The sequence below is a fragment of the Nerophis ophidion genome, linkage group LG29 (assembly GCF_033978795.1).
Source record: "Nerophis ophidion isolate RoL-2023_Sa linkage group LG29, RoL_Noph_v1.0, whole genome shotgun sequence".
Classification (NCBI taxonomy): domain Eukaryota; kingdom Metazoa; phylum Chordata; class Actinopteri; order Syngnathiformes; family Syngnathidae; genus Nerophis; species Nerophis ophidion.
The window spans coordinates 2,022,424-2,040,131 of NC_084639.1; the positions used below are offsets into that span (position 1 = coordinate 2,022,424).

The following is a 17,708-nucleotide window of genomic DNA, read 5'->3' on the forward strand; positions in this document are numbered from 1 at the left end:
CACTTAATTGAACGGTTTACAAGAGGAGAAAACACAAAAAAAAAGAAAATTAAATTTTGAAACATAGTTTATCTTCAAATTCCATCCATCCATCCATTTTCTACCGCTTATTCCCTTTTGGGGTCGCTGGCGCCTATCTCAGCTACAATCGGGTGGAAGGCGGGGTACACCCTGGACAAGTCGCCAACTTATATCTTCAAATTCGACTCTTTAAAATTCTAAATCCAACCGAAAAAAAGAAGAGAAAAACTAGCTAATTTGAATCTTTTTGAAAAAAAAAAAAAAAAAAAATTATGGAACATCTTTAGTCATTTTTCCTGATTAAGATTGATTTTAGAATTTTGATGACATGTTTAAATAGGTTAAAATCCAATCTGCACTTTGTTAGAATATATAACAAATTGGACCAAGCTATATTTCTAACAAAGACAAATCATTATTTCTTCTAGATTTTCCAGAACAAAATTTTTAAAAGACATTCAAAAGACTTTGAAATAAGATTTAAATTTGATTCCACAGATTTTCTAGATTTGCCAGAATATTTTTTGGGAATTTTAATCATAATAAGTTTGAAGAAATATTTCCCAAATATTTTTTGTCGAAAAAAAATGAAGCTAAAATGAAGAATTAAATTAAAATGTATTTATTATTCTTTACAATAAAAAAAATTAATTTACTTGAACATTGATTTAAATTGTCAGGAAAGAATCAATCAATCAATCAATGTTTACTTATATAGCCCTAAATCACTAGTGTCTCAAAGGGCTGCACAAACCACCACGACATCCTCGGTAGGCCCACATAAGGGCAGGAAATTAAAAGGTAAAGAGGTATATTTGTTTAAAAATCCAAAATCATTTTTAAGGTTGTATTTTTTCTCTAAAATTGTCTTTCTGAAAGTTATAAAAAGCAAAGTAAACAAGTAAATGAATTTATTTAAACAAGTGAAGACCAAATCTTTAAAATATTTTCTTGGATTTTTTTCATTCGATTTGAGTTTTGTTTTTCTTAGAATTCAAAATGTCGATCAAAGCGAGACCAGCTTGCTAGTAAATAAATACAATTTAAAGTATTTTTTGCCATTGCTCAAAACAAAAAATATGACAAAAAAATCCATGTTATAATAATTGTTTTCAAAGCTCCAATTGGTTAAAAAAAATTCACTTTAAAATGTTTTATGTGGTAAATATTGCATATATTGTGCAGTTTCCATATAAAAACCAAGTTGTCTTTGACAAAAGAGCATAAAACAAACAATAATAGTTCAAATGTAAAATCGACAAATATATATGAAATTGATCTCGTAACTTCAGTTATAAAAATAAAACCTAATAAAAATGTATCACTTTCTGAGTGGGGCACCTTTTTGATCCCAAATATATTTACTGGTATTTTATTTATCTTTTCACTGTGATTACTCAAAAATAATAAAGAATTCAAATCAATGGTGTCCTGAATTATTGATCTTTTAGGGCTCTAATTACTAAATACTGCATATTTCTGTTTTACTATTAAAAAACAAAAGATGTTTTTTGACCGAAATGCCATAAAACTTTTTTTTTTTTTTTAAGTTGATATAGAGATTTACTGTAAGCATTAAATTATAAAAATAATAATAATTTGACTAGTTTTTAACATTTTATTAACTGAGACCCTTTATGGTCCCCGGGACGTCTAAAGGTAAAATACTTTTTTTAAAATCCATATACCATATGTCCTTGAATTGCCGCAGGACATATAGTATGCGCCTGCCTTGAATTACTGCCTTCGCAAAATAATTAGTGCATGCTTAGTATTACCGCCTGGTCAAACTGGTGACACTTCCCCTGTCATCATTTTCAAAATGGAGGAGGCTGATTTCAATACCGGTAATTTAAAATCGCATAAATGGAAGAAGATTAATAGCTATTCAGTAGGATTTAAGGTCCAAGCTTACATCACAGTCAAATTTTTACTGCATGCCTTTGGTAAGTGCAGGAGTGAATGAGGTTTTAATTAGCACATGCTTACTTTTACCGCATGCCTTTGGTAAGTGCAGGAGTGAGAAGACACTTTAAATTAATTATCGGCCCGGCGGCAATTCCAGGAAATACGGTATTTTGTTATGGTTTGAAAATGACAAATATCAAAATGGCCCCCGCATACTTCTATTTTTCCCTGTGCGGCCCTCAGTGGAAAAAGTTTGGACTCCCCTGGCCTAATGGTTGATAATTCTGATGTAAGTACACGGAAGGGAAATAAAGCAGGGTTTCTTCTTCACAATACTACTCAAGTCAAAGTAAAAAGTCTTCTGTTTTCAGTGAAAACAAATGCAAGACAATTATTTGATCATTCCCAAACACGCCATCAGCTAATGACATACACCTGCTGCTTTATGCTAGCGCGTCATCTAGTGGCGCCATTATGTAAGACAACTATCAGCACAAAAAGTATGTTGCAGTAAAACTACTCTGACGAGTACATTTTTGTTTTCAAAGTGACGTAAGTGCATGTAACGGAGTAAATGTCGCACGTTACTACTCACCTCCGCAGATGTGTTGGACAAAAAACAAACCAGCGTCGAAATATTGGCTGCTTTTGCATAAATCGCGCCTGCGTGGGAACCAGCCAATGAGACGTCAGTTTTGAAATCACGTGACACGAGTGTTACCAAACCAGCATGAGAAGGAGCCGACACGGGCGGAGTGGGCGGGGCTTGTTTACAGCGCAAATAAACATGATAGCAGCGTTAAAGGCAGATTTCTGCACTAGTAATTTTTTTATAAATATGTGGTTGCTTTTATATACGCGTGTGTGTGTGTATATATATATATATATGTGTGTGTGCATACATATATATATATTTATGTGTGTGTACATATATATGTCTGTCTGTATAAATATATATATATATACACACGTGTATACATATATATGTTTATATATGTGTGTATATATATATACGTATAAATGTGTATATATATACACATATATATATATGTGTGTGTGTGTGTATATACACATATATATGTGTGTATATATACACATGTGTATATATACACACACATATGAATAAGCGATAGAAATGGATGGATGTATGTATACACACACGTGTGTATATATATATATATATGTCTGTGTGTATATATATATATATATATATATATATATATACACACACACGTATTTATATATGTATATACACACATTGTGTGTGTGTATATATATACACACACACAAACACATATATATATATATATATATATATATATATATACACACATACACATAAATATATATATATACATATACACACACACACACATATATCAATCAATCAATGTTTATTTATATAGCCCTAAATCACAAGTGTCTCAAAGGGCTGCACAAACCACAACGACATCCTCTGTAGGACCCACATAAGGGCAAGGAAAACTCACCCCAGTGGGACGTCGGTGACAGTGACAATGATGACTATGAGAAATCTTGGAGAGGACCGCATATGTGGGGGACCGAAAGCAATGGATGTCAAGCCGGTCTAACATGATATTGTGGGGGGGGGGAAATATATATATATATATGCTTAGGCTGCTGCCCCCGCGACCCGACCTCGGATAAGCGGAAGATGATGGATGGATGGATGGATGGATATATATATATATATATATATATATATATATATATATATATATATATATATATATATATATACATATATACCCTTGAAGTTTATTTTTCGTTGAGTTTGTTGCATTCTACCATGAATTGATTAACGTGGACCCCGACTTAAACAAGTTGAAAAACTTATTGGGGTGTTACCATTTAGTGGTCAATTGTACAGAATATGTACTGTACTGTGCTATCTAATAATAAAAATTTCAATCAAACATAGCATATTTGTTGTACTTGCTTGATTATACAATATTTCAATCAAGGAGGTGATCTGGGGAGGAACATTGATTGATTGAAACTTGTATTATTAGATAGCACAGTACAGTACATATTCCGTACAATTGACCACTAAATGGTAACACCCCAATAAGTTTTTCAACTTGTTTAAGTCGGGCTCCACGTTAATCAATTCATGGCAGCGTCCATATATTTTAAATATTCAGTGTTTTATTGATCATAATTAATATTGTAAATCCCACATTCCTTTAGTGCATTCAAAAAAAAAGTTTGTGATTTTGAGATCTTAAGTTTTTTGTTTTTTTTTACTGAATCGGTATTACTATTTTTAAAAATGTGCATTTTGATTAAAAAAAAACATGTTTTCAACGAAATTGTCAGCATTTAAAAAAATCACTTCACAAAATTTAAACAAACATATCAGTTACATAAATTATGATGGACACAAATTAACCTCATAATGCTGAGTTATGACATCATTGATGCTGAAGTAGTTTTAAGACTGACACTGCAGCTACTAAACATCCATCCATTTTCTACCGCTTGTCCCTTTTGGGGTTGCTGGAGCCTATCCCAGCAGTATTCGGGCAGAAGGCGGGCCAACACAGATAGACAGACAACATTCACACACTAGGGACCATTTAGTGTTGCCAATCACCTACTAAATTCAGTCATTTATTGTATTGCTTTTCAGTATTAATTCAATGTGTGCAAGTTTTGTTATAAAATTGAAAGGCGATCATTGCAGGTGTGTGTGTTTATTGTTCTAACATTCATGGCTCAAGGTGTCATTTCTTCCAACACGCACGCAGATGAAAGTTAAAAGAATTTGGGAGATTTATTTCCTTTCCAATTCCACATAAAACTAATAAAAGGAGAGTGACCACGTAAAAAAAAAAAAAGAGGATTAAACGCAAAGAAAAATGAAAGAATCAAAAGACGTTGATAAGCTGACCGCTGTTGCATTCTGGATACTTACACGTCCAACATGACACCTTCCACAACACAGGATGAAAATACTGTTTTTTGTCAGGAGGACATTCTTGATGCAAGAGCCAACGTTGGACGACAAAATGTTTCGGGTTTTTTTGTTGTTGTTTTACAGCTGAAGGGCGCAAAACTGCTGGTAGACGGCCAGGATGTGGTGGTCCAGCTCGGCCGTGAACAACAGGTTCTCCAGTGTTCCCATGTACTGCTGGATGGTGCCGTGGTGCTGCCCAGGGACAGTCATGCAGTGAGGAAGGGGATACTTCACTGTGTGTGTTCTTGTATTTCTACCCTTCTGGAGACTCCGACAAGGAAAAGTAGCTTCCATATGAGGAGGTGTGAACAAGTTAGGACATAAATCATGGTCCCAATACGGAAATGCATTGCATCTAATAGAGAATGTCTCATTTGCACCCCTGCTGGTGAAATCTATCAAAATGAGGGTGGTCCCAAAAAGGAGGGATTTGTCAAATTGACTGTGTGTTGGTTTTAAAAGTGCTCCCCCACTGGTCAACATATGAAATAACAAGTGTGTGTAAGGAATTAAAATCTGCCCACTTTTGACAAAATTAATAAAAATAAATATGTATATAGAGACATAGTGTAATAACTTTGGGTAAATAATAAAGATTTAAAACCAATTACAAACAAAAAAATTTAAACAAAATAAATGAAGTAAAAGCATTTTTTTTCTCACATCTCCACTTTTTTCTTATAACATTTCTTAATTGCTCATATTCTTTCTGTTTCTGTAATAATGCAATATTTTCTCATAAAAGTATTGCTTTTTAATGCAAAATGGTGACGTTTGTCATATAAAATTTTGACTTTTATCACAATATTGCCATTTTTGTTGTAGTTTTTGTAAAACAGACGTTTATGATTTTTGTCAATTTTGTCAAGTTAAATTCCAATATTGCCAAAATGTTAAAGATTTCTTATAAAAGTGTGACCTTTATCGATTAAAATTACAACTCTTTTAATAACATTGCCAAAATGTTAAGATTTTTTTTAAAATTCCATCTATCTTCTTCCGCTTATCCGAGGTTGGGTCGCGGGGGCAGCAGCCTAAGCAGAGAAGCCCAGACTTCCCTCTCCCCAGCCACTTTGTCCAGCTCTTCCTGGGGGATCCCGAGGCGTTCCCAGGCCAGCCGGGAGACATAGTCTTCCCATGTGTCCTGGGTCTTCCCCGTGGCCTCCTACCGGTCGGACGTGCCCTAAACACCTTCCTAGGGAGGCGTTTGGCTGGCATCCTGACCAGATGCCCGAACCACCTCATCTGGCTCCTCTCCATGTACAGGAGCAGCGCTTTTACTTTGAACTCCTCCCGGATGTAAAATTGCGACTGTTATTAAGTACAATTCCAACTATTGTCATAAAATTGCACATGTTTAGTTTTTCTTGTGAAATTGTGACCTTTTTCAGAACATATATGTATATATTATTAATGTTGTAAATACAAATCTTTATATATCTAGAAAGGGTGGTCCTAAAGAGGTAGGTCTTTTTTCCAGAGGTCTCAAGAGGGTAAGAAATACAAGAATGTGTGTGTGTGTGTGTGTCTATGTGTGTGTGTGTGTGTGTTACCATGAGGAAGATCTGCTGCAGTCTCTCCACACAGTTTTTGTACCACGGCGTGCTGACGTTGACGCTGCCCGTCTCGCAGCGGACGAGATGCTCGGTCAGCAGCATGATGAAACGCTGCCGGTCCACAAATGTGGTGAGAGGAAAAAACAACAAACCCCATTCAAGTTCAAAATCTACAAAAATAATATAATAATGGTAATAATTTCTGGATTTTTTGGATGGAAAAAATAAATAAATACTAACGTGATGATAACCATAGAACCAACAAAAACAGTCTTGTGAAGCGACTTGCATCATGCAGTAATCTCTCTTGGCATCAGAGTTATGTGCACACAATACCATCCACTCTGGAATAAAAGCTGCTATTTTTCTTACGTTTTAAACCCAGCGACTAATTAATGGATTTTTATTCTGACGGCCATAATGCAAATAGTTAAAAAAAACATAAAACAGAAAAAAAAACAAGCCTATACACTGAGAGATTGTGTTGTTTGTGTAACAATTAGAGATTGTTTGGACAAGTTTGCTCACTGTGTCCTTCCACTTAGTGCTTACAACCAAAAGTAGAAGTTTTGTGAGGTCTTCTAGCCGTCCATAGCGTTCCTACTCTTCATTAACCTCTTAAGGCCCAAGCTGTTTGTTTACATGCTTTTTTTTTATTTCTCTTAGCTATTTGGGTTCATTGGACCGTGATTAGAATAAAAACTAAGAATCATCTTTTGATATGATGTACTTAGTCCATAAGTACACAAATGTGTACTTCATGTGAAGTGACATTAAATTCTTATTTTTACACTCCCCCCCAATTCCATTGTATGTTATACACTTCTGACACCACCAGATGGCAGTATAAGTGTCCACATAAGCGGCCATAAGACCCCAATTCAGCAGTGTCCACAATTTTGGAAATATGAGCTGAAAGGTGCCGTCCACGCATGTGGCCACTAAGCCTTTAGAGCAGTGGTTCTTAACCTGGGTTCGATCGAACCCTAGGGGTTCGGTAAGTCGGCCTCAGGGGTTCGACGGAGGTCAAAACACACCCGATTCATCGTGTCAATAAAAACTCCTACCTATCGGTGTATTACGGATACGGCAACAGCAGAAGTCACACTGATTTGCAGGTGTGTAATTTGTTGTGAGTTTATGCACTGTGTCGGTTTTGTTGTTTGAACAAGGTGATGTTCATACACGGTTCAGTTTGTGACCAGTAAAAAAACATGGTACACTTTAGTATGGGGGACATATTCACCATTAATTAGTTGCTTATTAACATGCAAATTAATAACATATTGGCTCTTAACTAGTCATTATTAAGTACTTATTAAGTAATCATTATAACCCTAACTCTCTAACCCTAACCTAATAACTCCAAATTAAGTCTTTGTTACTTAGAATATGTTCCCCTGGTGTCCAACAACCTCTAATTTAAGTCTCCATACTAAAGTGTTACCAAAAACACATAACTTTGTCTTGAATTTGAAAAAAAACAAAACATTTATTTTTCACTAAGAAAGGTTCGGTGAATGTGCATATGAGCATTGTTGGAGGTACCGAACCCCGTTAGTTTCATATGAAACTAACGGGGTTCGGTACACCTAACAAGGTTAAGAACCACTGCTTTAGAGGTCACTCCACGCAACGTTTGTTTTACAAAATAACCAAAACTGTTCATACTAACTAAACCGTCCCATTTGTGAAGTCTGTAGGAGTGTTTTCATGCATATTTGGACATGTAATCAAGCAAGGGTTGCTAGCATTAGCTAATATGCTAACACGTTTACACAGTGTCTGTGTTGTGTCTGTATTAACTTACAACTATTAACTTTCTTTTTGTGTTGTTTTAGTTTCATAAAATCATCAATATGTGACTATGGAGTTATTGAGTCTGTTTGGGTGATTGGAGAGCTAGCTTCCGCCACTTGTGGGTCCATGATGATGACTTCTGTTTTGTTTGATCAGCCGTTTTACTGCCTTGTTACAGACACCGTTTGGCAACAATTAAGGTATGTAAATAAACATTTACAAAATATTTTTGTGTAAATAAGTCATTTTTTAACGTATATATCTGCGGCTTATAAGTCTGACGTGTAAAAATATTTTTTTCCTCTGAAATTTAGTGTGTGCGGCTTTATCTCGGTGCGCTCTGTAGTAGGGAAAAGTTAAAGTACCAATGATTGTCACACACACACCAGGTGTGGTGAAATTTGTCCTCTGCATTTGACCCATCCCCTTGATCACCCCCTGGGAGGTGAGGGGAGCAGTGGGCAGCAGCGGTGCTGCGCCCGGGAATCATTTATGGTGATTTAACCCCCAATTCTAACCCTTGATGCCGAGTGCCTAGCAAGGAGGCAATGGGTCCCATTTTTTTATAGTCTTTGGTATGACTTGAAATTCTGTATTTTTACATTTGACCGTTCTTTGTCCTAAGAGTAACAAACAAGTGTTTTTATGCTATTACCAACTTGTTTTTACACTCGTAACAAGTGTGAAAAAAGGTGCTGTCAAAAAGAAGTTAACTCATGTGATCATTCCCATTAATTATGTATCTACGCCAGGGGTGTCCAAACCTTTTCTCGCGAGTAAAATGGAAGGAGGCGAGGGACACTTTGATACATTTTGTACAATAAAGATGCTCAAATCAAACCAATTTAGTTCAATGTGTGCGAAGCCAGCTGAATAAACATCCATGTTAGCTTTTGGGTTTTTATAGCTGACAAGAAAATAGGTGTAATGCAGGGGTGTCGAACATACGGCCAGGAACAGGTTTGATCCGGCCCGCGGGAGGAGTTTGCCAAGTATAAAAATCAGCCCAAATTTTTGAATGAAACAAACTGCTGTTCTAAATGTGTCCACTAGATGTCACAATAGCAACTATTTGTATTTACATAGATGATGCTATATATGTCCATCCATCCATCCATTTTCTACCGCTTATTCCCTTTCGGGGTCGCGGGGGGCGCTGGCGCCCATCTCAGCCACAATCGGGCGGAAGGCGGGGTACACCCTGGACAAGTCGCCACCTCATCGCAGGGCCAACACAGATAGACAGACAACATTCACACACTAGGGCCAATTTTAGTGTTGCCAATCAACCTATCCCCAGGTGCATGTCCTTGGAAGTGGGAGGAAGCCGGAGTACCCGGAGGGAACCCACGCATTCACGGGGAGAACATGCAAACTCCACACAGAAAGATCCCGAGCCTGGATCCCGAGTTTTACCAGGCGGTAATACTAAGCACGCGCTAATTATTTTGCGAAGCGAGTTTGACCCGGCAGTAATTCAAGGAAGGCGAATACTATATGTCCTGCGGCAATTCAAGGACATACGGTATATAAAATCAAATCAATGTTTGACACCCCTGCTCTAATCCAATACTAGGGTTGTCAAAAATGACGAGTTAACTCATGCGATTAATCACAAAAAATTGCATTAATCACGCAATTTATTTTGCTCCTTTGCCTTGTATCAAATCTAACAATAACATTTTAAGTTGATGAAAATCATGCGAGCAAGTTCACACTAATACTTGTGATTAATCCCAATTCAAAATTGTGAATTACTTACAGCTTTACTTATAACATCTCGGTACTAATACGTTTATTTAATGTTTTATGGTCTACTGAGGACCCCAAAAAAAAAAATGAATCAGCGTGCTGCACTTTGGACACCCCTGATGTGGGCAGATTAATCACTGTTTACCTTTGGTTAGCTGAAAGGCTGTTATAGAGTCAGTGACCAGTTCTATGCTGAATAAACCCTGCAGTACTTTGTTGAACAAATACATTAAAATGTATTGACTTCCCACAATAAAATGGCATTTGTTCATTTGTTCAAGTGCTAACCTGTGATTAACCATGACTAAAAAGAATGGAGTTATTTATAATTGAGACGGCATGTGCTCTACTTCAAGGTGTGACTGGAACTGTTTGAGGCACCTGGAAGATGACGAGGAAAAGGTTCTTCTGCTCGCTCTGGGCCGACTCCACCTTCTCCTGGAGCCGCTCAATCTGCTCCTCCAGCTGGCCCTCCTCGTCCTCGCTGTTCTTCTCCATGTCCTCGTCGTCGCCGCTGTCCCTCTGCCAGCAGGAGGCGGGGTCACACCACATTCATTTCAGTCACATGCACAGCACAATTCACCAGATGGTGTCTTCTTCCTTTCCTAAAGGGATCATCTTGTCATTTAAATACTTCCTTGTGGTCTACATAAAATGTCATGGTGGTTTTTTGCTCACAATGTGGCATAGATCAGGTTTTACAGACCATCCTCAAGCTGCTTTCTGGCCGGTCTTATATACGTGCCTCCACTTCGACAACCTCTCTACTCCGTCAACCATTTTGTAGTTTTTAGCACTTCCACAGCGGGTCTACTACTTTACTGTACACTCCTTTGTATTAAAAATGACAAGAGCGGAGCATTTAGCATGTTTTAGCGGGGGCTGTGGCGTCCTATCTGCTCAGCGGTCCTTGAACGCACCGTAAAAACACCTTGGTCACGTATTCCTCTAATGTTTAATGTACACAACTAAATATCTCAGTTGCTTGGACACTAATTGTCAGAAAAATTGTATCTAAGTAATCACAAAACGTCTTACATTGAGTTCAGCTCGCCCTGCGAGAGGACAAAAGTTGTCTTTGATCCTACCATGCAAAAGGCTTGTAAAACTCCACTGTATACAATGGGAGGAGACGGGAGGGGTTTCTTTGATGTATTGTAATCCACAGGAAGATTTTGTCTTGACCCGAGATCTACAAAGCGGAGAGGAAGCAGGACCTGACTCCCCTCCAGGCACCTTTTCTTTGAACTGTTTTGTGACAAAGGCAGCGGCTGTTTACGACCCCCTTCCTTTAGAAACAGCTGTTGCCATGTAATCAGGGAAAGTCCAAATAAAAGAGGCGGTGTACAATCTTTCGTCAGAGCGTGGTGGAACACTGTACAAGGGTACAGGTGTACGCGCTCTCCTCATTGAGCCAAATTTAATTCCTTGCTTTGTTGTCTGTGTAATAGATGTCATCAGTGTTTGAACCTGACACTAATAAGTGTATTTAAGTTTGGATTGGGGTATGTTGTCTCTTAATGGGGAAAGAGGTTATCGTCTCGTGTTTTCATGTAAGCATTTAAGCTAGTAAGTTGGTGCCAGTGAGTGTGTGAGTTTATCATGGTTTGGTTTTTCCATAACATATATTTAAAATTGTCAAACCAACTGTTGGGAGTATTAATACCGATTGTCGTTACATCCTTAGTACAGACTATGGGACTATTCAAAATGTAAGTGTATTTTGCCATTTTATGTTGTATTTACTTAATATGTGGTTTCCAGCTCATTTTACTATCTAATATATGTGTTTTATTGTATCATGTCACTATTTACATCGGGATGCCCAAACTTTTGGCCTCCAAGGGCCAAAGTGAACATGCGATTTTAAGTAGAACTTTTTCTTAAATCCAATTGGTCACCAATAATAGTCCAGTAAAATATCAGCAGGAATCCAACATACAGTTCTTGTATTATTTTGTATTGTGGAATGATGTAGTGAAATGAGTTAAAAGGGAACAATGTTAGGTATAAATAACACTAACCTATTTATTATTAACCGTCCTGTATGGACTTATACGGTCTTTTAAGTAGAGTGGTTATTGTTTTTTTGCAACACTTATTGGCCAAAATAATTTGTGAAGTCAAGCTTATGATGCAATTAGTTAAATGATGCGGACATGATTGTTAAAGGATACTTGCTAACTCACTTCTGCTTTGGCAACGTTGTATGTGTCAGTAAAATGCAACTATAATTATTTGATACTTGCTTATATTGAAAAATGTGCCATTTTTCACTGCAATATTGATCAATCAAGGACATTTACAACGTATGTCTGGCTTGTAGATAGTTGGACAGTACTTTATTGATTCCTTGAGGAGAGTTCCTCAGGAAAATTAAAATTCCAGCAGCAGTGTACAGAATTGAGATTGAATTTAAAAAGTAAAAAGCAAATAATGGGGGTATAAATGGAAAGAAAATATAAAAATATTACAATAAGAATACAAATAAAAAGCAACAATGAGAATAACAATATAACAGTAAAATAAGAATATAACAAAAGAAACTCGGCAGTAGTGACCATGTTATGAACATGTATTGCACTGTTATAGTTTTGCTTCCCCTGTCATCCGAGTATTGTGTGCTATTGTGGGCTTCACTGTTTTGTAGCTGCTATCTCCTCGTAGCTTATAGCCTAGCATGTTTACTTCTTCTAAATGACCTGACTAAAATAGAAGAAAAGACCAACCTTATGTGCTTATTAGAGAACATTTAGATGTTAACTAGCTGTCCAGCTTTGCACACGTAAACACTCTGCAGAACTGTTTGTATCGGACATTTTAAAAGCAAACTGATATGATCCGATACTTGTTTTATTGCTGATAACACACAGATATTCTATGTCAGTTTAGGATCATGCCACTCTAATTTTAAGTGTGAAACACAAATAACCTCAATTTAATTACTAAAGGACCCATATATTGGTCCACGGGCCCCACTTGTTGTGGTGGCATGACTCGGTTGGTAGAGCGGCCGGGCCACCAACTTGAGGGGTTTCAGGTTTGATCCCCGCTGCCGTTGCGTCCTTGGGCAAGACACTTTACCGAGCGATTCCCAGTGCCAACCACACTGGTTTAAATGTATCTCAAATATGTACATAATGGGGTTCATTATTTAAAAGAGTCTCTAGAGAAAAGCACTATATAAATATAATTCACCTGGGGCACCCCTGATCTGAACCACCTATTTAGGTTTAAGTATCTTTACAGAATGAGAATCATTGGCCAAGTATGTTTAACACACAGGGAATTTGCCCTGCTCGACTGTGCGTGTTTCTGAATAACATAACTTTGGCTTTGCTTAAATTCAAAGATAATCTGTTTGTTTATATTCTACAGTAATAGTTTTCATTACTTGCTGTGCTTTTCCCCTGAGCACAATGCAGTCATCTGTAAACTGTATTAGTTTGAGGCAATACAGATGTCGTTAAATATATGAATTGAATAATTTTGGTACCCGGATTGACCTCTGGGGTGCACAACAAAATACAATAAGTGGCTTTCGCCATACAACACCACAAGCATGAGTGCGACGAGGAGGGAAAAGATGACCTACCCTCTTATGTTGCTGTTTTTCCAGCTTGTCCTTGGCCTCCTCAAGCTCCTTCTGGATCTTCTGGACATGTTTGTTCATCTTCCGGATGGTGGAGTGCAGGATCTCCCAAATGTAAAGTCTGCATGCGAAACAAATGCAACGTGGTTTGGCTTGTGGATGAGGAAGACCATGGCCGTCGTGAGCTACCTGGTGAACTCGTGAGCCATGTCCTGGGAGAAGAGCCAGTTGGCCACGGCGGCGCAGTCCACGATCTGCGTCCGGATCATTTTGTCCACCAAAACGGCGGTCATCTGCAAGAGAAAACGGCCCGGTGAGCAGGAAGGTTACCCGTGAGGTGAACGCTCACGTCGTACCTGCGGGTGGTTCTTCCACACTTCATGGACCACTTTGAGGATGTGCAGCTTGCCCTCGTCGCTCTCCGCCAGGTTCTTCAGGATCTCGTGAAACCTGCAGATTGCAGACAACAGTTTACTCCCTCACTCAACAATGAGTGACACAGTGACACAATTAACGGAGTACTATTGATATTGTTCTTATAAGTGCTAATGCAGACTAATTATTTTGTACCAGCGCTGTGATCACAGACAGTTAACTGGCATTTGCTGCTCAGTGGCCTCGTGGTTAGAGTGTCCGCCCTGAGATCGGAGGGTTGGGAGTTCAAACCCCGGCCGAGTCATACCAAAGACTATAAAAATGGGACCGATTGCCTCCCCTGCTTGGCACTCAGCATCAAGGGTTGGAATTGAGGGTTAAATCGCCAAAAATGGTTCTCGGGCGCGGCACCGCTGCTGCCCACTGCTCCCCTCATCTCCCAGGGGGTGAACAAGGGGATGGGTCAAATGCAGAAGACACATTTCGCCACATCTAGTGTGTGTGTGACAATCATTGGTACTTTAACTGTAATATTGACATACTGAGCTGCTGCATTGCCTCGGAGTTGGTAAAAGTTCATTCTAGATTAGAAATCATGCCTCTCTCCCGGATAGTAGAAGGTTGTGGACATAAACCGAGACATTTAAAAACTAATAATAGAACATTTAAAATCCACCCTGAAATGGATGGGGAGCCAATGTAGTTTCACCTTTAAAACTGGTGTAATATGGTCCCGCCCTCAGGTGTGTAGCTGAGTTTGTCATAATTGCAGAATTCTAAAATATATGTTTGCTTAGGAAATCCAGAGAGTATTACAATAGTCTAACTCAGTGATTCTCAAACTGTGGTACGTGTACCACTAAGATCCATCCAGTGGTACACCCCAAAAATAAATGAAATATTCAAACACAGTGTCACTGTTCAAACTGTGTGTAATATTACAGTGGTCAAAATATTAAATACAATGTCTGCCTTTTTTTTCATGAATAGTTAGGCCTACTATGCTACTGCATTTTAATGTTGGTCATCATGCTGATCCTTGGTTAAAAGAAAATAAAAGCATGCATTCGCATTAAAGTGTTTGGAAACTACTACTTCTTCTTTTCAGATATGTTGAATTGTGCAAATGTAACCAGTGTTTTTCAACTAGTGTGCCGTGGGAGATGATCTAATTTCACCTTTTTGGGTTAAAATTTTTATTTGAAAACCAGTAATTACAGTCTGAAAATGATGTGTTGTTGTTGAGTATCAGTACTGTCTAGAGCTCGGCAGAGTAACCGTGTAATACTCTTCCATATCTGTAGGTGGCAGCCGGTAGCTAATTGCTTTGTAGATGTCGGAAACAGCGAAAGGCAGTGTGCAGGTAAAAAAGGTGTCAAATCCTTAAAACAAAAATAAACAAAAAGGTGAGTGCCACTAGGAAAAGGCATTGAAGCTTAGGGAAGGCTATGTGGAACAAAACTAAAACTGAACTGGCTACAATGTAAGTAACAACACAATACTGGACGACAGCAAAGACTTACAGTGGAGCAAAGACGGCGTCCACAATATACATCCGAACATGACATGACAATCAACAATGTCCCCACAAAGAAGGATAAAAACAACTGAAAAATTATTGATTGCCATAACAAAGTAGATGCGGGAAATGTCGTTCAAAGGAAGACATGAAACTGCTACAGGAATATACCAAAAAAGAGCAAAAGCCACATAAATAGGAGCGCAAGACAAGAAGTAAAACACTACAGACAGGAAAACATAAAAAAACTCCAAATAAGTCAGGGTGTGTTGTGGCAGGTGGTGACAGTACACCTACTTTGAGACAAGAACTATAGTGATGCATGCTTGGTTATGGTTTAAAGTCATATCCAACAATTGCGAAATCGACTTTTTACTGCCAACTGAGTTTCGTTTTTTAATTTTTTTATTTCTGCTGGTGGTGTGCCTCCGCATTTTTTCAATGAAAGAAATGTGCCTTGTCTCAAAAATGATTGAAAAACGCTGATGTAACTTTTTAACATATGTTAAATAAATAAATAAATAAATCAAAACCAATGTTATTATGAGGCCCAAGTCTTTTTAAAGCGGTGAACGTACTTTCCGAGGGCGCTGAAAGAGTGGCTGAAGGACTTGGCTGCCAGGTGAAGAAGCGTCTGCAAGAATACCTCCACCCTCAGGGGGTTGAAGCTCTCGCCTTCATCTGGGAAGAGACGAAAGACAAACTTTTATCAAAAAGAACACTCATGTTTAATAATCTCCTATGTAAAGATGTTGAACCACCACAATGCACGACAAATATAAGCAACAGAACCGACCGTCGTCGTCGTCCTGGTTTGGGTTGGGCACGTCTTTGAGGACGGCCAGGATCTCCTCGTTGGACGCTCGGTTCTTGATGGCGTTGCCGACAGTGATGGAGATGGGATAGCCCAGCAACGAAGCTGCCAGGTGGAAAGGTTGGGTTATTCACGTTGAAGTGACGCCACCTTTCTTTATGGTTTGGTGTTTAAACCAGCCAACGGCTTACAGGCGTTTTCTTCAGTGTATTTGTAAATGAAGATGGGATTGGCCGGGATGAGGGCCGAGAAGGTGGGCGGGACAATATCCACTATCCTCTGGTGGTAAGACAATCTGCAAAAGGCAGGGAAGACACGGTCATTAAGGGCGTCCTCACACTCGGCCGATCATGTCATGTGGGTGCAATTACCCGTTGACCTGTGCACATCATACAAGGATGCAACAATAAAAACCTTTCATATCGCTGTTATTGTGCCTAAAATTCACACAGTTATCATCGCGGTATTGTTTATTGTGATCAAAAAGTACTTATACACACACTGAAATCCTTTGACTGAGTTTTATTAAATAACTACAATAAATAAGACACATTATTTAACACGTTTTGTGTTTCTTATGCTTCACCGATGGCGTTTTAGTCCTAATGTTTGACCCCAAGAGAGACAAGGGATAGAAAATGGATGTATGGATGGTTTAATCTGCTTTAATGGCTAAGATTTTATTGTTTTAAATATTGCTTTGTACAGTAGCACTTCAACATTTATTTCAACGTCCATCCATCCATCCATCTTCATCCGCTTATCTGAGGTCGGGTAGCGGGGGCAGCAGCCTAAGCAGGGAATCCCAGACTTCCCTCTCCCCAGCCAATTTGTCCAGCTCCTCCCGGGGGATCCCGAGGCTATACCAGGCCAGCTGGGAGACATAGTCCTCCCAAAGTGTCCTGGGTCTTCCCCGTGGCCTCCTACCTGCGCTTAGGGAGGTGTTCGGGTGGCACCCTTAGCATATGCCCGAACCACCTCATGTGGCTCCTCTCCATGTGGAAGAGCAGTGGCTTTACTTTGAGCTCCTCCCGGATGGCAGAGCTTCTCACCCTATCTCTAAGGGAGAGACCTGCCACCCGGCGGAGGAAGCTCATTTCGGCTGCTTGTACCCGTGATCTTATCCTTTCGGTCATAACACAAAGCTCGTGACCATAGGGGAGGATGGGAATGTAGATCGACCGGTAAATTGAGAGCTTTGCCTTCCGGCTCAGCTCCTTCTTCACCACAAAGGATCGATACAGCGTCCGCATTACTGAAGACGCCGCACCGATCCGCCTGTCGATCCCAAGATCCACTCTTCCGTCAGTCGTGAACAAGACTTTGAGGTACTTGAACTCCTCCACAAAATGTATTATTATTTTTGGTGGACCTTGTGGAGTCCTACTTTG

General features: G+C 38.8%; 1 protein-coding gene across 1 annotated transcript in view; it reads right to left on the reverse strand.

Moving 5' to 3' along the window:
* Positions 1-4,630: 4,630 nt before the first annotated feature.
* LOC133546221 (nuclear cap-binding protein subunit 1) overlaps positions 4,631-17,708 on the reverse strand; it is a 30,741-nt gene continuing 17,663 nt past the window's right edge. The window contains exons 15-23 of the mRNA XM_061892119.1: positions 16,509-16,612; positions 16,300-16,422; positions 16,082-16,184; positions 13,966-14,059; positions 13,799-13,902; positions 13,613-13,730; positions 10,399-10,539; positions 6,463-6,576; positions 4,631-5,101 (exon numbers count right to left, since the gene is read on the reverse strand). Coding sequence (XP_061748103.1) covers positions 4,988-5,101; positions 6,463-6,576; positions 10,399-10,539; positions 13,613-13,730; positions 13,799-13,902; positions 13,966-14,059; positions 16,082-16,184; positions 16,300-16,422; positions 16,509-16,612 — 1,015 coding nt within the window. The 3' untranslated portion in view covers positions 4,631-4,987. The remainder of the gene's footprint in view (positions 5,102-6,462; positions 6,577-10,398; positions 10,540-13,612; positions 13,731-13,798; positions 13,903-13,965; positions 14,060-16,081; positions 16,185-16,299; positions 16,423-16,508; positions 16,613-17,708) is intronic.